The sequence below is a fragment of the Phyllostomus hastatus genome, unplaced genomic scaffold, assembly GCF_019186645.2.
Source record: "Phyllostomus hastatus isolate PE091 unplaced genomic scaffold, TTU_PhHast_1.1 phas_contig_58, whole genome shotgun sequence".
Lineage (NCBI taxonomy): Eukaryota > Metazoa > Chordata > Mammalia > Chiroptera > Phyllostomidae > Phyllostomus > Phyllostomus hastatus.
In genome coordinates, this window is record NW_025333916.1 from 42,080,756 (window position 1) to 42,104,257 (window position 23,502).

The following is a 23,502-nucleotide window of genomic DNA, read 5'->3' on the forward strand; positions in this document are numbered from 1 at the left end:
GATTGATTAGTGAGCTGCTGGCAGCGCATCTTCCCGTACTTGCCTACTCTTCGAGTTCTTCCACTGCCTGCTCTCCTGCCCGCTAGTCCCTCGGGATTCAAATTACCTTCCAAAGACATAACCTGTCAGGAAGTCATTCTCCATGAAGCCATTTCTGTCAACAGCATTTTATAAGTGCCATGTAATTATCTTGTCTCCCAGGACAAAGAGGTGTGGGATTTCGAAAGCAGGAAACCTTACCTGCCATTCTAGATTTTCAGAAGATATGCAGGCCGATTCTCCCACTCCCTGGTCCTACTGAACTCCTCCACTTCTGTGAGGAGGGTACCGGGCGGTCGTCAGGCGGCCGTAGGGAATGCGGCCACATTTGTAGCACTGCCTAAACTCAGGCCGGGAAATGCTTGTGTTTTTCTCCTGTCCCATTTCTCCTAAGATCAGGAGACCCATCTGCTCCACCAGGCTGCTACCCCAGCCTCTGGCCGTCTGGGGGCTTTACCTCCTCAGGACACTAGGAGGAGGAAGGTCTGACCCGCCTTTGAGAGGTTCCCTGTTTCCTGACTCCAGGCAGTTACACAATTTTAATTCTCAAGAAAAGAGGAAACGGTCGGGCCCCCACCCCGGCCCTGCCCTTACTTATCTCCTTGGATCCTCGTGGCGGTGGTTGTTACCCACCCACAGACATGTAGAGACTGGAGAGATGCCCCCAGGGACAGGACTGCAGGTAGGAGCGAGGAGAAATCCAGTCTCTTCAGACTCTAAAATGGCTTTCTTACCTGCCACCCCTCCTGTCTTCGCGTCTGAACGTGAGTGACTGTTTTCCCTCGTAAGAGGAACCCTGACCCAGGCTTTTGCTGTGTGAATAGTCCAAGCTCCACTGGTGGCCTTGGGCTAATTCCTTTACTTCTCTGTGCCTCGGTTTCCTCCCTTGTGATGTGGGAATGAAATAATGTCCACGTCTCAAGCTGTTTTGGGGCTTGGGGTAGGTACTCCGCCGAAGTTAGCATTCATGGCCTGCGTGGTTAGTGACATAGGGACCTCTCTTGGTAAAGGATCGAGGCAGGTTCTGTTTGTGGGAAGGTGCGCAGGGGAGGCCATGAACCCTTGGTGCTGGCTCATTTCAAGTGCAAAATGAGCAGTGGGGCTAAATGGATGCTGTTTAGCAGCCCAGATAATCTAACAATGCACTTGTTCCTTTAGACATTTATTCTTGCAGATGTCTTTACCTGCTAGCAAAGAGGTGGGACTCTTTCTTTCAGAGCCATAAAGTTTAGCTGCTGGGAGGCACTGTCACCTGGCAGTGGCAATCAATAAGAAGGAGGGTTCAGCTCTTAAAAATGAGTGTGTGTGCAGCATAAAGCACAGTGCTCTGTGAGCTGTGCCTCTGCTGGGAGGAGCAGGGCGTGGGTCCTGCGGGAGGCCCAGCAGGGGAAGCATGGTTCTCCAGAAGCCCCTCCTGCCTGGGAGTCACGTCACGGTGCAGCTTCCGGTGATGGGAGGAGTTTTGTGGGCAGCATGTGTGCAGGGCCTCTGTAGCAGGAGCCCTCGATGCCGGCAGCCAGCCACCTCCAGGACAGCTTGCTCTGTGCCGAGAGTCTGTGCTAAGCGGCCAGGTGCTAGCATCTCAGGGGGAAGGACTGTGTGTGTACACCAACACACACACGCGCGCACACACACACTCACGTTTTTATATACGCTTCTGTAGAACAGTTTCAGATTTACAGAAAAATTGTGACAGTGACATAGAAAAGTTTCCATACGCCGTCCCCAGTTTCCTCTCTTGTTATCATCTTTCTTAGTATGGTACCTTGGTTACATTTAATGAACCAATGTTGCTGTATCGTTGTTACCTCAAGCCCATACTGTGTTCAGGTGTCCCTAGTCTCCTCCTTTTCCAGGATCACGCCCAGGATACTGCATTCTCTCTCTTTGTCAAGGCTCCTTAGGTTCCTGTTGGCTCCTACTGTTTCTCTCATTATTCTTACTGCCGTCGTTAATGGCAGTCATCCCTTCCCTCATCGTTACGGCATTCGTCTGACCCTCAGTCATAGACTGTCTCCTCTCTGGTTCATCCCATAGCGTGGAGTGATCCTTCCTCTCTAGCCCGAGGCTCAGGGTCACAAAGTCAGTGACGGGACTGGTCTGGGAACACAGGCCTCTGATGAGACCGTCTTCATCCCATCTTGTCACTCTGCTTCTCCAAGGGGGTTTGACAGTGTCCTAGCCTGCATTGGAGGGCTGCTTCTTGTCACGGTCATCATCGGCAGGTGGCCAGACTGCACCACAGGGCACGTGGCGGGCTAGAAAATTGCATGGGATGGAGGGTGGACATTTATGTAACATACTTTCATTGTTATCAAGTTCTTTTGAAGTGGGCAGTTTCACTGTTTCTGCTTTATGTAGGACTTATTATAGCTTAGCTTTTAAATATGTCACCCTGAGTGACATAAAACCCAATATAGTGTATAAAACAGAGCTCTTGAAAGTCCCACAGTGAGATTGGGGAACTGACTGTGCTTTTCAAATTATTTCAAATAATTGGATTCCAAAGAACATGTAAAATGCACACAAGCATTTTTCAAGTCTGGCCATAACTGGTCAATTTTAAGGGATTCTTTGACATCTCTTCCATCATTTAGTTCTAAAAAGAGTTCTGAGAGAGCCTTCTCTCACGGTGCAGAGTATTCCCATGAGACTTTGGGTAGTACCAGCAGTGAAAAGACCCCCCGAAAATGGTCTCCCAGACGGACAGGGAGGAGGAGATGACCGTGAGCCCTGCCTCACAGCGGTGAGCGAGCGGGGCAGCCTGAAACTCCGTGTGGAGCAGCCCCAGGTGCCAGACGACATGCGCGTGGCGTAAGCACGGGCTCCGGAGTCCTGATTCCAGCGCCTGCCAGCCTCGTCCCCCGAACCCAGTAGCTGCCTCCCGGTCTCAGTTTCCTTCCCTGTTGTAAGAGGGCTGTGGCTGGGACCGGACAGCCCAGTGCAAGGGCGGCATTCACGTCTGACGCACAGTACGTGTTGGTGACTGTGGCACTCGGGGGTGGCGATGAAGAGAGAGCAGGCTGACATTTGGCTGGGCTCTGTCATCCCTTTAGACCCTGCCGACACTGTATCCACCCCCATTGCCGCCTGCATGCGGCGGGCTATGCCCAGCGCGCCCTGACGCACTGGGTGCGCGAGCTCTGCGCATGCGCGTCGGTACCGCTGTGGGCATCACCGGACACCTAGCACGCTGTGTGTTACAGCTGTTTAAACATGTTTTACACTAGCAGGAAAAGTGGAAAGAACTTGCTTTGCCCTGAACCATTTATTTCAGTGTGTATTTCCTATTTAAAAGGACATTCTGTCACACCACCAAAATTCTACCCTCCAAATCAGGAAATTAACACCGATACCTGGTGGCCTTGTAGCCCTCAGAGCCCAAGAGGCCCTTCACAGGTGAAGGGTCCGGTGAAGAATCACCTGAGACCGTTATCACGTCCCCAGGGCGCTTGAGCCTGGAGAAGTCTTCGTCTTCCCCTGACTTTTGTGATCTGACACTTTGGAAGATTTCGAGCCCGCTGGTTTGGAGACGGTTCCTCCCTTTGGGTTTGTCTGATGTGTCCTCATGATTAGATTCTGGTGGTTATTTGTCTTCATCGGGGGTGTCCCGGGAGTGCAGCTGTGTCCTTCTCAGGCCACCTCATCAGGGGGCGTGTGATTTTCCTTTGTCCCGTGACAGCTGGTTCACTCTCACCCTGGGGTAAGGCGGCGAGCCTGCCTGACTTCTCCCCTGTGAAGTGAGTCTCTCCCCCGGCCCCTTGTGATTAGTGAGTCCTGGGTGGGGAGGTGCTTTGAAGTTCGGTGGACTCCCGTTCCTCATCCAGTGTTATTTGTTGGTGTCAGAGGAGACTCGCAGCTTCCTGTAGTGTTCAGTGGGTCACACTGTCCCTGTTACTGTTCACACTCATCGTCCCTGCTAGGGCCAGCAGCGGCCTCCTGAAGCTGACCTCCGTGTCCGGACCTGTGTACGTGGTTCTGGAGCATTTCCCTGCCTTGGCCCAGTGGACTGTTTCAGGGTGACCTTGTACTTTGTGCCATCCCAGCCCTGGAATCGGCCGCTTCCACTCCTCATTCACGACGACACCTCTAGTTCTAGTCCTGCCCCACACGATTAACACAGGTTTCTCCTCTTCTGCGTGTGTGACTCTGTCCTCCAAAGTGCGGGACCTGCCTCTCATTGTCCTGAGTGTTTGGACTTAGTAGCTTCATGTCCCCCATCAGGCTTGGACTCCCCACGGGGACAGCCTCCCACACACAGGGTGCCACCAACCCTCACTGAGGAGTCACCAACCTTGTGCAGCCTCAGGACTGAAGTGCTGGGGGAGGAGCATGAAGGGCCCAGCCTGTCTTCCACCAGGGGGACCACAAGGTTCCCAGGTCTTCTTAGAAGTCCTCCACCTGCCCCGACCTCTCCCGTGCCCCCATTAGCGAGCCTCCCACTGACACTGCACAGGATCAGGGCTCCGGCACACCTGTTCATTCCAGGAACCCGTGTGCAGCCTCAGCGAGCAAGAGCTAAAACTGGGCTGATCTTCCAGGTATTTGAGACACCTGTTTGCCCTAAGTTCCAACTCTTCTCAACTCTTGACTACTTTATAGCCACTGTAGTTATTATTTCCTTTTTCTCAAAAAAGGTGTACCTGTAAGTAGAAAAAAAGATAAGCACAGAATGAGCAAGAAGTAGAAATATGTAAAAAGGGACACTAACTTATGCTTGTGTGTAAGTGAACCTTCCCACTTGCACTTGGAGTGATCATGAGGTGGTGGTCTATCATAGTGAAAGACACAAAACTGGAACTCTCCGCTGTCACCAAAGCGGGAGAAAAAGTGAAGCGGGCCCTTGTGGCTCCGTGCCGTTTTCTGGGGGTGCAGAAAGCTCAGAGGGCTCTGGATGAGTCAGGAGTCAGCCAGCAACTGCCTGCAGATATCCCCTCACTGCTGGAGACGGAAGGGCTGGTCATGAGGTTCGAGGTTTAACAGTCTACAACAGTCAGGGCAAGGGCTGCTGATAGAGATGTAGTGAACTCCCGAAATCAGTCCTTGCATCGTGTGTGTTCTGCTTGATTTACAGAAATGATCAGTAGCACAGACTGACTCGGATGCAGTGTTATGGCTCCCAGCCTGGCCGGTTTGGGTTTTGTTCACCTTGTGCTTTTCTGGCTGTTCTCTTGTGCAGAACACATATACCAATGCGGACAAGTTACTAGAAGCTGCAGAGCAGCTGGCTCAGACTGGGGAATGTGACCCCGAAGAGATTTATCAGGCTGCGCACCAGCTCGAAGACCGGATACAAGACTTTGTTCGGCGGGTCGAGCAACGGAAGATCCTCCTGGACATGTCCGTGTCCTTTCACACCCACGTGAAAGAGGTAAGACACGGGGGGACGGAGATGTAGCCTGTGACTGCGGGGTCTTTGAACTTGTTGGAAGGGCTGTGGCTTGGTCACGGTGTGAGAGAATGGACCAGAGGTGGCTGGTGCTGATGCACAGCCTGCTCCCACTGTGCAGGTCAGCGTGGACAAGGACCGAGCTGGACTTCTTGCACGCCTGCCTTGCAGCACGAGCACATGCATGCCTTTGCCGGGGGTGGTGGAGGCCTGTGTGTCTGTCCGCAGCAGCCCCGTGAGGGCTGGGTGTCTGGGGAGAGGTGTGGATGAGGAGGTGAGCTGAAGGAGGGACCTTCACTTGGAGAGAGACTGTGCGCCCATGTCAGCATAAACAGACAACCCACGCCTTGTGGTCAGAGCTCTCGGGTTTCCTTTCTGTGTGTTAGCTCGTCGTGTGGCTGAAGTCACAGTTGCCATCTGATTGTATCAGACTTGCAGGGGCACTCTCAGATACTAGTAAAAGTGGATTTCACAGAACACTGAATGTGCCAAAGCCAGGACTAAGACATCAGCATTAATTAAGGACACCCTGGCTTCGGTGACGTCTGCTCAGTGTTAGCTCGGGACTCCCCTTTAAGATTCACTCCTAGAAGTAGGCTGGGCCTGCGAGGCTCGTCCAGACCAGGCACGTCCTCCCATGTAGCGTGCCGAGATCTCCAGACCCTTTACTCTCTCACCCCCAGAGGACAGAGGACAGCGGGCAGAATACTTGTTTCCGGGAAGAGAGAGAAGAGGAAATGTTTCCACAGAGATGGCAAATATGTTATACCTTGAGGTCGCATGCAGAAGGTGGTTGTTGGAGGTGTCCGCCTCCGTTTCACCTGTAAGCTCAGATCTGGAAGCATTCTGGGACTCCTTCTGTCTCTTTTTTCTCTGAAGGGAATCCATGAGATGCTTAACTTCCTAGAAGACGAAGACTGGTACTATGCCTTTTTAAAAAATGTTTTTGAAATCGTATTTAAAAGAACTGTTGTTTAGTCTAACATAAATTTAGATTTTATTTTAGGAGAACTTTTATCTCCTCTATTTGTTTCCCATCTCCCAATCTCTCTGTTCCCTTCAGGATTGTTTGCAGTGTTTTCTTCACATCGTTTCTGATTATAGTAGCCCCATTATTAGCCTTCTGTTACCTCTCCTCCTTTCCTTTCAAATGCATTTTCCCACTGCCATTCATTTACTCATTCTTTCATTCTTTCACTTATTCATTCCAAAGCGTCTCCTAAGCCAGCTGTAATGTTCAAGGAGGTGATGCACAAGTGAGTGACGGTGGAGAACCTACTCCTGCTTCTGTGTACGTCACGTATTTTAGACATCCATTCGCTTCCCTTGGTAGATGTTAAGTTCCTTAAAGACCAGACTGCGTCTCACCTCGTACCCGCCCGTGAGCTTCCCTGCCACACTTAGGAGATACTCAAATGCTTGTAGAATAATGGTGTGTCATTTCTAGCATATGTTCTGAGAGACGTATTTCCATTTTTACATATAGCAAAAGCATAATTATTTTCATTCATTTGTACTCATTTCACTTCTCAAAATGATGCCCTGAGATAACTAATAATTACTGTTGAGATTTGCGGGTTATTTGAGGCCACCAGGTGGTCACACTGAAGTCTCTGCTGGAGTCCATTTCTGGAACTGAGTCAGTGGCCCTGAGTCGGTTTTTGTTCACGCCATTCCCAGTAGCCTTGGTTTCCCAGGAAAGATTGTTCTCATTTGAATTGGGCTGTGATTCTTGCTGCGTTTAAGAAGCCTTTTGGTTCTACTTCTGCAAACGTACACGCTGAACTGGGACAAGTTTTTGTTTGGGGTAATGCCTGGGAAAACAGGAACCTTTCATTTTATTCAGAAGTCAGAAATAAAGACCTCCCAGCCACCTGGAGATTTCTTGGTCCCTTATACCAGTCTGGCTTCATTTTTATGCCTCACACTGGAGCAAACAGACTTTCTTCTTCATGCTCAGCCAGTGCGCACTCTCCCTGGGGAGCAGGCAGAAGCCTTCCTGGCCCTCACACTGTGGTCGGAGGAGGGACGCTAAGAAGCTGGAGCCCTCTTCACTTCTGGGGGAGCCGGGCACCAGCGGCTGCCCTTTCTCGCAGCCTCACCTAGTTTGCTCCAGGAGTCTGCCAAAAACACACCCATTGCTTTCTCAACTCGCCACTGGTCTTAAAGGGTCCAGATTTCTTTTCCCTCCTGTCCTTTAGGGAGTTAGAAAACCAATCAGATACTTGGTGGTTCACCTAATTCGAAAAAATTGACGAAGAAACACATACACTCTCTCTCTCTCTCCCTCCCTCCCTCCCTCCCTCCCTCCCTCCTCCTGGCATAGACCAGCTGCCCTCCAGTGGACTCTGGTAATCGTTAGCAGAGCCTGTTCACCGCACGTCCCTTGCCAGGGAAGGCCTGTTTCTGTTCTGCACGGGAACAGGTTTGTTCTCTGAGTGATCCCGGCCTCTCGAGCATTGAATTCCTCCAGACTCCTCCTATCTCCCATGCAGAGTTCCCTAAAATTTGGCTCTCCACACGCAAGCCTTCATTTTGGCTGTCTTGCAGTAGCGCTGCTGATGACTCATCTGCCTATACATAGTCTTTAAAATGATTTGCTTGTTTCCTTTGTTCCTATTTCTGCCCCACATATATGCCTCCAAAGATAGATGTGATATCTTTAAACATGATTCCCCAGCTTTTTTTAAAAAAGGGTTTTTTTGAAATAATTATAAGTTCACTGGAAATTGGGTGTGGGGAAGAATCAAACCAGAAGTCCATGTACCCCCCTCCCAGCCACTCCCCCCCCCCCCGCCCCAGTGGTCACATCCTACACAACCACATGGGCTAGCGCAGCAGGAAAGAGGTGATTGTGTTACACTCCCCAGAGATATTCCAATTTCCCCAGGTGTGCTGTACCCACGCATGTGGAGCCCGATGCAGTTTTATCACGTGTGGATTCCTGTACTAACCACCGCAGGAAATGGACAGTCATACAGAATTGTCCCATCGCTCCCTTGGGCTGCCTCCTTGTATCCATGTGCAGCCCCTACTCAATCTCTAACTCCTGGCAACCACTAATCCATTGTCCTGTGTCTCTCTAATTTTGTTAGTTCAAATAATGTTATACAAATGGAAGCCCACAATATGTAACTTTTTGAGACCATTCTCTTTTATGTAGCATGATTTCCTTGAGACCCTGTTGTTGTGTATATCAGTGGTTCTTTCCTCTTCATTGCTGTGTAACATTTCATAGTATAGAAGTAACACGACCTGCACAACCGTATACCCATTGAAGGACAGTTGTGCTCCATGTTTTCCGTTTCCTGCTGTGAGAAAAGGAGAAGCTATGGATGTTTATGTATGTGGGCTTTGCATAGACCAATTTTCCATTTCTCTGTGAGTGCAAGCAATCACTGGGCCCTTTGTAAGCGCATGTTGCTCTAGAAGGAAGTGCCAGACTTTTCCAGAATGGTTGTACCACTTTACACTCCCCTCAGCAATGCACGGGTGATCTCCAGAACTCCACATCCCAGAACTCCAGGGTTGCTTTGATAAATTTGTCAGAGGGAAAGGTTTAGATCCAACACATATTTTAGGGTATTTGCTTTGATTCATCAAATCTCGGTCATTATGTTTTAACATTCGATTCCTTAGCTGAACTTTTTACATGTACCGGCACTCTTACATGTTTGATTTGTTTGTTTATCTGAGGTAGATACAAACAGACAATTAAATGGCCTCAGTCCAGAGAAAGCAAGAGGAAGCGAGGTCCCTGGAACCATCTCCCACGTCACCAGCCCGTGTACGACGGGACCGTAGGTTTGACTTCAGGCATTCCATTGCGGCCTACCAGTTTATTAGCACTTGGTTTTCACACAGACTGTAGTATGTGCTGTTTAAAAAATAGTAGTTATAATAGGTGGTCTTCCCATAGACGAGAATATAAAACAGATCTAATCGTGTACGATTCTTTTTCTGTAAAAATACAGCCTTTATTACAATAACTAAAGTATATTATGGCACACATTATCCCCTTCCTTAGCCAGCTGCAAGGTCTGAGACACGTTGCTCTTTGTGGCCCTGGCTTTCTACAGAATGGGAGTAATGAACTCTCCAAGAGACAGGGTGCGACTGAGTGAAACTACAGGTGTAAAATGCCACAGTGCTTGTCTCACTGTAGCTGCCATTTTCCCCTCCCACCCCTATTGTAACTTACTCAACATCAACAAAATGATAGAGATTTAAGTATAAATTACAAAGGTGTAAGTACCTGGGCATGATCTGCTATTTTGCTCACTCACCTTTGAACAGCAAGAACTACTTACTCTGCCTCTGGTTCCCACTCTCAGAGCAGGCGCCTCGCTGACCCTTGCTGTGAGGTCGAAAGTCAGAGCCCTTCTGGGATGTGCGCGGCCCCAGCTCCAGCTCCAGCTCCGGCTCGGTCCTTCAGGACAGGGCAGGCTGCTGCTACGAAGCCTCTTTACTCACCGCTCCATTCGTATGGGCACAGGCTATTTTGTACACATCACTAGGGACTTTCATTCCCAGCCAAAGCTGTGAAATAAATGAATGCTTTTCCCCCCACTAAGTCAATGCATGTAAAACATTCGTGTTGGCCAATGGGAAAAGAGGGATGTTGGTATCTAAAAGGAAAGTCCTTTTGTCAGAATAGCTTAATTCATGTAAGATATTTATATTTCTCTATAAAATGGTTTAAAACTTGTTTAAATTCATGAAGTCTATGTCTTAATATTGGCCCTGTATTTTCAGATAGAGGATATTTTTATGTCAGCAGAGAAATTAATGCAAAAAGTCGTAGGGGGACCACTAACATACCTGATGCGTTAAGAGTCACTTAGGATAATTATCAGGTAAATTAATAATATATGGTAGTCTCTTTATTTATAACTCAGTATTACAACAGGGATTGAAAATACATAACTACTGATTCCTAAATTTTATGCTTCTGTTGCTGAAGGTCACCTCTGAGTGGAGTTGAAGGTGTCTGCTGTGTTAGTGGTCTGTAGATTGGCCACAGTGAATGTCCTAGAAGGATGAGCCACTTCCACAGAAGGTCAGGAAATGCAACAACATGGATCTTAAAATGCCCAGCTAAAAATGGATGGATATGTGGTTTCATTTACTTGCTAGACTTCTTTTTATAGGGTATTTTTAATGTTTTTACTTTCTCAGTTTGATACTCAGCTTCACAAACTAGATGAGATCTTAGTTAATTGGGAGAAGAAGTAAAGTATCCATATGTACTTCTGACTTGCATTGTTATTTCTGTTCTTATTGACTAAGTGGCAGGAGGACTGATCACTAGCAGTGTGTCAGGGCTTTGTCAGGAAAGCTTAAAACCTCCAGCTAAGGCAGGCTGGTAGAAAGTGATGAGGCTTTGATGTTGTTGCTGCTGTTTGGTTTCTCTCCCTTTTTTAAAGCACAAAATTCAGAGCCACAAGGTCAAAGAAGGGTCAGGCTTTCTGCTCAGGCCCAGTGCTGTGGATGGATATGGGGGCAAAGTAGAAAAGGCAGAAAAACACAACTCTCACTTTAGCTTTTTCTCATCAAGGGGACTGTTCTTCACACTGAGTTGGAAGAAGCCAAAGACCAAAATGGGTGACGATTTTATAAGGAAGGACTTATTTTTTTCTAAGAGTTTGTCTCTCTTCCAAAATAAATTAGTGCCCCAGATAATAAAAGAGCTTGGTATTAGATCACCATGTTGGATCTTTTGCTCTCCAAGTAACGAACTTCAGGAGAGGGAAGAGATGCCAGAAGGTTGAAAATACACTCTTGCTTTTTTAGGAAGGTGGATTCCACATATTACTCAGGTGGAAGCAATCTCAGACAGGGTTCTAGAAATGACAGCTTATAAGCAGCCAGTAAAGGAAGTTGTTCACAAACAGGTCCCAGCGTGTTAACTTTATTTCATTCTATACTATGTTTCCGGTTTGATGAAGGGCATTTGACCAGGCCTTTGACGTATAAATTATAGACAAGACAGAAAAACGTGGACCATCTGTTGGTACAGTCACACCGGAACTCCACTGCGGAGTGGCTGTAACAAAAGGTCAGCTGAGGGTGTCAGCTGACACAGGAGCAGGACTGCCTTATCTTCCCACACTGATCTCCAAGCAGATGCCAGGAAGAAAGTGTGTGTCATAGCAGGACACCACTCACACCCAGTGTGTGAGTAGGGAGTGATTTCCAGTCCAGACCAACAGTCCACGAAGGTGGTGATGGGGGGTGGCAGACCAGTCATCCCAGCTGAACCTGAGGCCCAACAGACAGCTCTTAATTCCTGCCGTCACCTTTCATCAGGGAGCAGCCTGTACATTTGTCATGCCTTTGGGCTGTTGCCACTAACTTACTCAGAACTTGTACTTCGTATGGGACATCTGGAGAGATCGCTCATCTGAATTCAGGAACCTGAAAACTCGCCTTTGCTAATGTTGAGAGGTGTTTGTCTTGAAAATGGTCAAGTTGCCACAAAGGGAGGAGAGTCTTGGTGCTGTAGCAGAAACAGCTGTGGCTGCATTAAAACCCTGACAAGGGAGACTGTCAGGACAGGGGTTGGCCAGTGGATGAGGCCAGCAGGGCAGGGGGACACGTCCAGTGGCGCTGTTGATCTCTGTCCCCGTACAGAAAGCCTGTGAGTCGTGCATCGGCCAAGAAGGCAAGCTTATGGAAGTCTAGAGCAGGATCTGTCAAACATGTCAGGTAATAGAACAGGGCCCCAAAGATCTCAGCAGGGGTAAGTCAATATCTTTCACAGAAATTTCATTTGTAGGTTTTAATACATGAATCTGTTCTGAGTCAGAACTACTACCTTAGGCAGGTTACAGGGTAAGGAGCATGTAGGCATTAAACAAACAGAAATCTTACATGTGGTCATGGACAGTGTCCACAATAATGTCATGCCCCAAAGCAGCATATCTGCGGCGATGAGAAAAAGCACAAGATCCTGAAGCGGGGTGGGCTGCTTTCAGTTCTCCAGCCCCCGCTTTGACAGGGGGACAGTTCAGGGGACGGGGAGCTGGTGGTGACTCTGATGACGCAGTGCTGGCTGAGTTCAGGGGTAAAGTGTTAGCCTTGAGAAAAGGAGGGCAGGCTGCAGAAAGGGGCGCCACCTCCAAAGATTTGGAGAGTTAAACAGGAATGAACACTTGGACCAACTGCCAACTATTTCAGGGAGACAGTGTAGCTTCCAGAATGATCTGGGGAGGGGAGGGGCTTTTCCCAAACTTGGCACTTTGGGCAGTGTGTCTTATCTTTCAAGGATTTGGGAAATAAAAATTTTTTTTCTCCTCTCAAAATCTCCTTTTTTAGCAAATTAGACTTCATGTAACCACCTGGTTGTTGAGGTTCTGGCACCGACCTTGAACTTGATGTCAGCCCTGTCACACAGGCCCTCCTTGTCCTCGCTCCCACTTCACTGCGCTCCCACCCTCCAGCGCTGTGACTCTCACGTGCCGTCCCTCCTTGACGTGCAGGCCGCCCCGAAGTGCTCCTGGCTTCTCCCCTTTTCCCCTCTGACACATATCTGCAGTGCTATTAGTTCATGCTGCTGACTTTGATTTGCCCTGCCCAGTCACCCTTCATGAATTTCCTCTCATCATCGTATTAAGAGATCTTTTATCACCCACCCAAGAATGGCGAGGTCTGCGGTGCACCGAGAATAACCAGTACTGCTGAAACCCTTACTCTTCCTTAGTCAGGGCAACCGGCGTGCGCGCCCAGGTGCGGTCGGTTGTTTCAGGCTGGAGAGTGTGCTGTGCTGCTCGCAGCTGGGACTGTTCCGCTTCGATTTCTGCTTCTCCAGCCTGAAACTGGGTCCCATTATGTGTTCACGGCGGCTGCCCTCTGAAATTCCACCTGCGAGTTGCCATTGAAACTACCTACTTCTGCTTCTCCTCCTCACGCCACCCTACTGCCACCCATCCCCGCTGGTACCCGAATGATCTTAGTCATAAACAGGAGCAGGGCAACAGATCCCAGTGGCGGTAGCTTCTGTTTATAAAGAGCACGGAGTAATGGACTCTCGGGCTCACTCCGCCAGGTGGGGAAGATCTGTATAAGACGATCATACAGATGAGAAAACTGCATAGATGAGAAAACTGGAGGTAGAGAGCTCCAAGGGTTTCCCATGGTCGCAGAGGGGATCAAGCCTCACCTCCGGTGTGCTGTGAGCCAGCTTGTGGCCTCCGCCCAGACTGTGCATCTGAGAAAGGTTGTCCCTAGAGCAACCCCCAAATCTCAGGACTTTGATCCTACCCCCACCACTAAATTAGCCGGAAGCTCAGTCCTTGCCTGGAATCCCCTCCCCAATGAGTTCCTCTAGGAGCCTTCTTTGGTGGGGTCCCCCCCTCCAGTCAGTGAGCAAGGGGCTTTTCAGGGCTCTGGTCCTAGCAGAGTGAGGTTCCTCCTTCAGGTTTCACCCAGCCCAGAGTTTGTGGGAAGGGTGCAACTGGGCCTGACTTGGCTGGACACCAGCTGGATCCAGGACCAGGCTCTCTTGTCTTCATCACAGGAGTTGTCTCCCCAGAGCCCTCTTGTATTCCCATAGCCCAGCCTTCGCTATGGATCCTGGTCTGTGAACCAGGATGTACACACCTGCACCCACTTGGGGGCTGGGTTCAAGTTCTCTGACACGGGATGCTCCTGGCCACAGCTCAGAGGGCCTCTAGGGAGCAGTGTTGCCTAACTCTGGCTGCCTGAGGAGCGGGAGGCTGTGGGCCACACAGTTCCCTTGCTGAGAGCTCTTGCCGCTGAGAGCTTTCATAGGATGCTACTCCTCTCTTGTTCTCCAGCAAAAAATTATCTTTTATGGGAAATTAACAGTATGCACAAAAGTGCAGTTTTTTCCACGTTCAGGAAGCTTATGGTAAAAATTTCACAGGCCTTCTAGAGGCTTTTTCTCACTGCTTTTGTTCAAAGGTTATTTTAGGAGTCGTGTGTACCCTTCTCGAAGCTTAAACATAGACTTTGCCTGAATCCTATCTATCGCATTAAGCATGCACCAGTTCATCTCCAATTGATGTTAGAAAAGACTGTCCTCTGAGACTTTTTCCTCCAAATTGAATGAGAATATTTCTTGGACCAGACAGAAAATTTTTAAAGGGGCAGAGGACCTTTGGGCATTTTACCCTCATGTGTTTGGAGGTGACTTCACTCCTCCTTCCTCGGTTTTCTCCCTTTCCCTCTGCCGGATCCCCGCCTGGGCCCTGCCGTCTCCCGCACAGCTGGGGCCCGTCCCTGGTCCTTGGCCGCCGGGCAGGCGAGCATGTTTCCACCACGGACGCGTGTGAGAGGTCCAGGATGTTGAGGGAATAAGCCGGTTTCTAAAAAAATGACCAGGAGGAAGGGAAAAGGTTTCACGTACAAGTACACACGGCACTTCCCCTGGAACCGAGGGGAAGTGATTTCTATAGACTCCAACAGGCTCACTGCAGCACCTTTTCCTCAGGCTGCCCTATTTTTAGGTGTGAAAAGATGGAAATGTGAGATGGTGTTAAGCTGACCAGACTAAGTGACAGATTTTGAACAATTGGCAGGAACCTAGATACATTTTGAATAATACCTAGAGAAAGAAGATTTTTAAAACGTTGTAATTCCTATTATTAGAATGTTCCTAGCAAAACCAGAACTAACAGTAGTGGTAAACATTTCCTTATCTCTTCACTCGGGGAGCCTCACCTTATCCAATCTTCCTGGCAACTTGTGAGGTAGGCATTATTGCCATGCCCATTTTATAGGAGAATAAACTGACACGTGGATCCAGGTAAGTGACTTGCCGAAAGTCACAGGTAGGAAATATTAGGTCAGGATAAGTTAGGATTTGAACTCCAGCAATCTGACTTCAGAACCCATGCTCTTAATGTAATTCCGCATTCTCTCGTATGAGAAATATTTTACTTTAATGATTTGTAGATAAAACATGAACTCTTATGCCGTGGCAGTAGAGTCATATAGAAGCACAGCTGTGCGTTTGTAGAGAAGCCAGACTTGTTATAATGATTTTGCAGTTTAAGTGGCATGTGATGGTAGTGTCAGTGAATGGTGTAGCCTTTGCTGGAGAAGAGGAATTTTGCAACATCCCCACCCAGCAGGCACCACACGCTGCATCCTGGACCCAACTGTTTGAATGGGGGCGAGAGGGTAGTTGAGACCCCTGTATACTAGGTGTGTCTTATCCAGGCCCCACAAATTCTCTTCCAGCTGCCTTAATTCATGTTGTGTTGCTGACATTGTGTTTTTCTAGTGGGCTTTAAAAAACCTGCATTTGTGTTTTCTCGACAAATTTAAAAGAAGTGATTCTAATTTCTACCAATGTTATGAGATCCTAGCTGTTAAAAGCATCCTGTGGCTAGAACTGGAGGCTGCGTTGGCTCTGGCCCTCAGTGTCTTCGAAGACCAGCTTGTTGTCCCATGTGTCCGCCAGACACCTTCTTCTGTGGTGTAGATTCGGTATTTCTGGTCGAGTTGGCTCCTTTACCTTTCTTTGCGTCGAGGCTGATATTTAGATTACACGAGAGAAGAGCAATCTCTTTTGGATGTATATTCGCTTACATCATTTAGCTCCACTGAATGAGCATAAAATGCTGAGGCAGCACCATTCCCAAAGACTCAGCAGTTTAAACGCAGTGTCCTTCCATTGATTCCTTCAGTGTTCTCCATTTTCTATGCACCTGTTAGCTGCTGGGGCTGAGTCCCAGGCAGCTGTGCAGGGCAGGGGGAGGGGGACACGCCTGTTTTGGGGGCTTCGTTACACACTGGCCAGGTGGGGCAGCTTCAGCACAGCACGTGGACTAAGATGGAAGATACCATTGAGAGTTTGAGAGAAGGGAGCGACATTACGTGGTTTTCTCTCTTTGTTTTCAGCAGGAGAAATACAGTTGCAAAAATCCACTTTTTCATAAATATTCGTCGTAGGCCAGGATTCAGAGGGTGGGAGGGCAACAGTGGTCGAGCGCTGCTGAAAGGCTTCCTCTGTTGGGAGCGAGTGGCCAGTCGCCTGCCCCGGCATGTGGAAAGCGGGTTACCATGAAGCTGAAGGAACCATGTCACCTTTCAAAAAGTCTCCCTGGTGGGTAACGTATCATGGATGTTTTTGGTTGAGTATTTCAGCTGGGACAAACATTACAGCCTTGTTTTGGTGAGCTGTTTAGCATTGTTCAGAAATGGCTGTTGGCACATGTGTGGTTTCTTTAGCAGACCTTGCCTCTTCAGTTAATTCGAGAGGGTCGTCATACTTAGGGTAATTAAATTTGTACAGAACATCGCTGATCACCAGTGGTCCTGCTCGCTCTCCGACCACCTTTGTAATAACTTCTGGAGGGCGGTGTTGACATTGAGCATCTCTGCTGTAGCAAAGTGAGTGTCAAAGCGATGCAGTGACCTCTGAGGCCCAGCGCTCCCGTCATCTTTCAGTTGGCCTGCCATGTTTAAAACACCTGTGGACCTGACAAGAGCCCTCTGATTCCCGCTGAGATCTGGTTTGACAACGAAAGAACTCGTAAGAGCTACACAAGGGGTTGCCATCAGTAGTCCTTGGGGAATCGCTAATTAAAGCCATAGGGACATCACTCATTTAAAATGGCTGCAATAGGAAGACCAACCCTGGCAGTACCAGCGAGGATGCGGAGGAATCGGAACTCGCACACACTGCTGGTGGGAATGGAAGTGGTACAGCCACTTGGCACAACAGCTTGGCAGTTTGTTAAAAAGTTAAGCACATACCTGCCATATGCTCTAGCCACTCTCCACCCAGATAGGTACCTAAAAGATGGAAAGCGTAGGTGTGTGCAGAGACCGTGCACAGGTGTTTTGAGCAGCTGTGTTTGTAATGGCCAGGAGCTGGGAATAGCCCAGCTGTCATCCACAGATGAGTGACAAATTGTGGGATATGTGCAAAATCGAGTGCTTTTCAGCAATGAAAAGGAACGAACTGTTGATGCACCAATAGTATGGATGAGTCTCAAAACAATGGTGCTGAATGAAAGAAGCCAGGCCCCTCCCCCGCAAAAAGAGTATACACTGCATAATTCTGCTTATATGATTTTTAATTGAGAGCAGAGACGATTTCATGGGCAGGTACACATGTCAGACTTTTAGCCAACTGTACGCTTTGGATACGTGCAATTTATTGTGTGGCATTTACACCCCAGAAAAGCGGTTTTCAAAAAGGATGATGAGCATGGAAATGAGACCAAATGCGCAAAGCAACTTGTTTTAGTGAGTGCACTTGTGCTGTGTGAGCCATCAAGGCCGGCATGGCTGGGCAGTGGCAGGGACACCTCTGGGCCCCATGTCACCGCAGCTCAGGCAATAGCAGCTGCCGGAGATGCACACGTGTGAGGTGCTGGAGGTGATTCTTACATCCCCAAGGAAGCAGGAAGCATCTTCTCCACTCACAAACCACTTCCAAGCCACCAGGGCCCATTCGGTTTAATTAACTGTCTTTTTTGGTTCACTGAATGGCTCCGCAGGGACCTGGAGGAGTAGCCGACTTCCCAGAAACAGGCGGAGTGCTCTGCTCCCACCAGACCTGAAGCCAAGTTGTCTTAGCCGTCCAAGCCTGGGACACATTTTCAATGGTGGTGACAAAGGAGTTGTTTAAGTGGTTTCAGTATGCCCGCTCTTTCCATGCAGACACTGAGCTGTGCCCGGTGGAACTTGTTCTGGCTGGGCGCGGTTACCTAGCAGTGCCATATCCGGATCCCCTGCCAGGCCCAGTGATGGGTTTATTCCACCACACGAAGTGCTTCCTTTTCTGAGGATTGCGGAGTTCCCGTGTCTGTGCAGTGGCTTAATAATTAATAATGCATTGTAATGCTCTTGCTAAAAATAAAATAAAAGCCATCCCAAAGACACGGGAAAGAAAGCCCATTGCGTGTAGCAGATGCTTCCCTTGTTGGAGGGAGTCTTCTCAGATTTCTGTTGTGCCCAGACTGAGCCCAGAAAGAGTGGCAAAGCGTGGCTTTCCGTCCCTTTCTTTTTTCCTCTCCTGCAACAGTCCCCTTCGGTTCTCTGCCCGTTCACTTTCTCACCACGCGGAGGTTGCATACTGTGTTTTTTTTGTGCCTCCTCTGCTGGCTCTTGGACTGTTTGGGGTACTTCTCCCCCCGCCCTCCTCCCCAGGGCAAGCTGCCACCGTTTCCCTCCCCGCCCGTCATTCCCAGCCTCCACACGGGGCCTGCCCCGGTGGTGGTGGAGTGGGGCCCGGCCTCACTGGTCTCTCCTCCCCCAGCTGTGGACATGGCTGGAGGAGCTGCAGAAGGAGCTGCTGGACGACGTGTACGCCGAGTCTGTGGAGGCTGTGCAGGACCTCATCAAGCGCTTCGGCCAGCAGCAGCAGACGACCCTGCAAGTGACCGTCAACGTGATCAAGGAAGGGGAGGACCTCATCCAGCAGCTGAGGTGAGCCCGCCGCCCTGTCCTCCAGCCTGAACGCAGACACTTTGAAATGCTGCCAGCAGTTTCCCCTTCCCCTCACTTTCTGGAAGAATTGGCTATAATTCATTGTCCAGCTACATAGGGAACAAATAGCATCTGTGATATAATGGAGAGTAGCTTCTTTTTTCTTTTTTTCTCCTTTATAGTTTTTTCTCTAATTGTTCTCATTACAGCATTGACTAATAAACCTTCCCAGAATTCAGCTTTTACTCCAGATTAATTTAACCCCCCTAGGACTGTGTCCTTCAGGCCCTGAGTGACCTGTCTCTCTAGAGTGTGGTGGGATGTCCCCAAGTTGTGGCCCGGGCAGACCAGGCTTTGGGGTGACACCTGTCTCTCGTGGCAGGAAGAGGGGACAGTACTGGGGCCAGAAGCAAGTTCCTTTTATTGGATCACAGGGACCATTTATGTAAATGCCGTCTCCCGCCTCTGTTACTCAGAGGCCGGTTTATTGAATCCTTGGCGGTAGCTTCACGTGATGCTGACTGCAGAGTCAGGCAAAAGTTACTTGACAGAGACTTAATTGATGCATCCAGGTTTAACCTCTCATCGCCAATATAACGACCCTTTATAGTAAACAGGTGTGAGCTATTCTCTCTCCTTAAGGAGAGAACTGGCTGGAAATGGTACTCTGCTGAAATGATTAGGTTTTCTTAGTCGTTAGATTTTTTTATACGAGCGACGGGGAGGAAATGGGAAATTCTTCGGTGCGTCCTCAGGTCTGGAGCATTGCTCAGAGGAGGAAGCCGCTGTTGTTCTGCGGGAGGGGCGGCCCGTTCCATTTTCTGAGACAAGCAGTCCTGCTTCCTGCTGGCCTTCTTCCCCCCGCCCCTCACCCCAGCCCCGAGCCTCCGGATCTGGTGTCTGACACTGAGACCTGCTCCTCCAACTCCTGTTTGTCTCTGTGCAACCCCCGTTCCCCTGCTCTGTTCCCTCGCAGGGACTCTGCCATCTCCAGCAACAAGACCCCACACAACAGCTCCATCAGCCACATCGAGACGGTGCTGCAGCAGCTGGACGAGGCCCAGGCCCAGATGGAGGAGCTCTTTCAGGAGCGCAAGATCAAGCTCGAGCTCTTCTTGCAGCTGCGCATCTTTGAGAGGGATGCCATTGACGTGAGTGTTCCCATGCCTCGCCCATGTCCGCCAGTGTCCCCTTCCTGTCCCCTGCCCGGCTCCCTTCCTGGGTCCTCTCCCTTGGCCTCGGCATGAAGAGGAGAGAGGAGGGGAAAACGATCTGCCTCAGCAGCTTGCGGGGAGCTGGGACCGCAGCCGCTCCATCTGAAGTTGAAACCGGTGGAGGCAGAGGGGACAGCGGGGTCCCCACTGCCCAGCAGGATGGAGCAGGGCCAGGTGGAGGGGGGTCGAAGGCAGAGCTTCTGACAACAAGCACATCTCACCACTCCGTTCACTGCGCAGCAGCACGTGGCTGTCCACGAAGCAGGGCACAAGCTCAAGGCAGGGAGCCTCTCCCCTTCCCGCCTTCCCTGGCTTCCCTTCCTCCCCTCGCCCCTTCTTCTCTGTCCAAGCCTAGGAATGAGCTAAGCATGAGGTGATAGCATCTTAGGGAGTAGAAAACCCAATTTTTATTTCCCACAGAAGTGTTCTCAGATGGTCTGTAATTCTTACTTAAAACTTGGCTTTTACACTTTATGTGTGACTAGGAGAAGGCAGTTCAGGTTTCTTTTCTTTTTCTTCAAAAAAAAAAGGAGTGTGGTTCTTAATTCTGTGCCAGGGGAGGTCTCTTTTGTTTTTGCACTTGATGAAGTGCAAAGCAGAAGGAAGTATTATTGGACAACACCAAGTCTGTCTGTGAAACATGATGAAAGGAACCAAAACTCACTTCAGCCTGGGAGGTCGGTTTCCTGGGGTCTGCCCCTCAGCCCCACAGAGCGAGTGGCAGGGACAGGCCACCCGGGAGGTCCCCGTGACTGCCGACCAGGGTGAATAGAGGATACTCTCTGCACATTTTTGTCTCGTCCTGGGTTTCGAATAGTGCCTTGAGGGCACGTGGGCCCAGATCCTAAGTGCTACCACAGGCAGAGCGATGGCAGGGCTCTGTGGAGCCTGCCTGGGGCTCCTTCGGCTGCGGGGAGGCCCCCCGCCCGAAGGAGGCCTCTCTGGGGGCCTTTCGTCACGTGCTCGTCTAAACTCCCATCACTGTTCTCTTGAAAGGAAGGCCTTCTTGGCCGTGTTTGTTATCGTCATCATCACCATCAGTTAATGACAAGAAAAGCATTAAGCCCTGCACATGTCCTTGGTTTAAAAAATATTCCTCTCAGAGTCTTGACCTGTAAGTCCACTTAGAGCCACGTGGCGGAGAATCGCTCTGGCCTCAGTGGATTTGGACCCGCCACGCCTGGGCCCAGCCTGCAGCCTCGTGGGAGCAGGGGCCCCAGCTGCCTGGTTTCCTCTCTGACCTCTGCTTCGAAGGAATTGCCTTTGTAAATTTAGCTGCTTATTAAATAGTTGCAGTTAAAGGGACACAAAACAATCTGAAACGTTACTTGAAGTTTTTCCTTCTGGGACATTTGGATATGGGGGGGGCGGAATTGGCCTCACTTGTATTAATGGCACTTAAAAGGGGGAAAATTAATTGCATTTCCACTTTCACTGAACCAGTGTTAAAAATAGAGACCAGGAACCCGGAACGTGCATTCCCCCCACACTAAAGCCCAAGATCCCAGTTGGCCTCAGCAAAGCCAGGGTGCCAGGCTAAGGGCAAGTGCTTTCCTGAGCTGAGGAAATGAAACCTCTTCTTCAGTCACAGGCCAGCTAAGATGAAGTTTAAAAGCTTTGAACGTGTCACATCCTTAGAACCTTGTTTTCCTTGAATGGTCCTGAAACGTGAAAATCTGAGCAGTCACGGTTTCGGCTGGGAAAAGGCCTCATCTCACTGCCCATGGGAAGCATGGAGTTACGGTGTTGGTAGACATTCCTCTGTTACTTGGCTAGTTTTTTTCAAGTCCTCCATATCTCTGTATGTCAGTTGGAGTAGCAGCTCCGTGTCTCAAGGATGGATAGAGATTTTCTGTGGCTTAGGATATTGCTATTTCAGCCCCCAGACAGCCAAGTAAAACCTGCTCCGTTGACGGAAGAACATGGTAATTACTACAGCATCCTGTGACAGGTTAGGTACGGGAAGCAGTCTTCACTATATGTGTGTTTAGGAAGAAAAATTTAGACTCAAAATATTCTGGGAGAGATTTGAAAAAATTGTTTCCAGGGTATTTCTCCAAATAATCAATATTCAGAAATGACTTCCACTTTGTTGAACTTTAGCACTGATTTCTTTGCTGGCCTGTGTGGCTCACAAGCTGTAATGCTAGCCTTCGTACAGGACTGTTCCCCATGATCCTTTGATCGTGGCCACTGCCAGGGTTTCTTTCTGCCCAGGGAGCGTGTTCAGACCCTGCTGGCTTGGCACGCTGCCCCTGGTCTGGTGTCCGTTACCCGAGTGTGTGTGGTCTGGGCCTGACGGGTCTCACTGAGGCGTTGTCACTGGTCCGTGTCTTCCCACCACACACACCTCAGTGTCTTCACCCTCAGCGCCAGGGAACAAACCTTGGGAAAGAAAATTCCCCTTAGAGAGAAAGATTAAAGTCATGGTAATTTTTTTTTCCTGTTTAACAATGTTTTTCTCAGTGCCTTTTGGTTTATGTCTAGTTGATATTATTTAAACTTGTTAATTTATAAATAAGTACACCTTCACAAATTAATGTAATGGACATGTTGTCTACAGGCCCCTATAATGAAAGAGTCAGTCAGGAAGATTTGTGCAGTGGGAGCTTGGGGAAGCCGCAAGTTGGGTGTCATTTCCCATCCCCTCGCTGGGTTCTGTGCACACGCTCACCTTCGCCAGTTTTCAGAGTCATTTGCTTGCTGCTCATGTGGGTAAAGGAAAGTGGGACCATGGGAAATGTTATTCTGTTCAAGTTGACTGTATAATATTCTTCCACAAGAAGTTTTTTCCTCCTTTTTGGATCTTAGACTTTTACTCTTAATTTCTTAAAAAGTATGTTATAACGCCCTGGCTGGCGTAACTCAGTGGATTGAGTGCGGGCTGTGATTCAAAGTGTCGCAGGTTCGATTCCCAGTCAGGGCACATGCCTGGGTTGCAGGCCATGACCCCCAGCAACCGCACATTGATGTGTCTGTCTGTCTGTCTGTCTGTCTCTCTCTCCCTCCCCCCTTCCCTCTCTAAAGAATACCTACACAAAAGTAGTGAAGACAGTACAATAAACTGCCTGTCGCCCAAATTCAACATCATTTTGCCCCCCTTGCTTCGGGTATCCCTTCTTTTGTCTTTGTTGAGCTCTAGTACTTTAGAGAAAGTCTTGATCAGCCTATCATTTCACCCTGAAGACTGTCCTAATAAATGAGGCCAGTCACTTACATAGTGACAGTGCACTGCCCACCTCCCCCATCTGACAGCCATGCTGATGGTCCTGTAACACCAGCCTCTGTGCAGATTTCTGCAGGTGCCTCAGAGTCGGGGGCTGTGCGGGGTCGAGCCTGCATTTGCTGCTCGGCCCTGTCTGTCATCCAGGGTCGTCTCTCCCCCCGCCCCTTTCTCCCTCCGTGCCATGACCTGTTGGAAAGCTTCATTAGTTGTATGATCCCCCTTTCTGC

General features: G+C 49.4%; 1 protein-coding gene across 10 annotated transcripts in view; it reads left to right on the forward strand.

Annotated features, from left to right (window-relative positions):
- TRIO (trio Rho guanine nucleotide exchange factor) overlaps window positions 1-23,502 on the forward strand; it is a 325,844-nt gene that overhangs the window by 173,099 nt on the left and 129,243 nt on the right. For all 10 annotated transcript variants that reach the window (XM_045848128.1, XM_045848129.1, XM_045848130.1 and 7 more), the window contains exons 11-13: window positions 5,219-5,410; window positions 18,666-18,835; window positions 19,812-19,986. In XM_045848128.1, coding sequence (XP_045704084.1) covers window positions 5,219-5,410; window positions 18,666-18,835; window positions 19,812-19,986 — 537 coding nt within the window. The remainder of the gene's footprint in view (window positions 1-5,218; window positions 5,411-18,665; window positions 18,836-19,811; window positions 19,987-23,502) is intronic.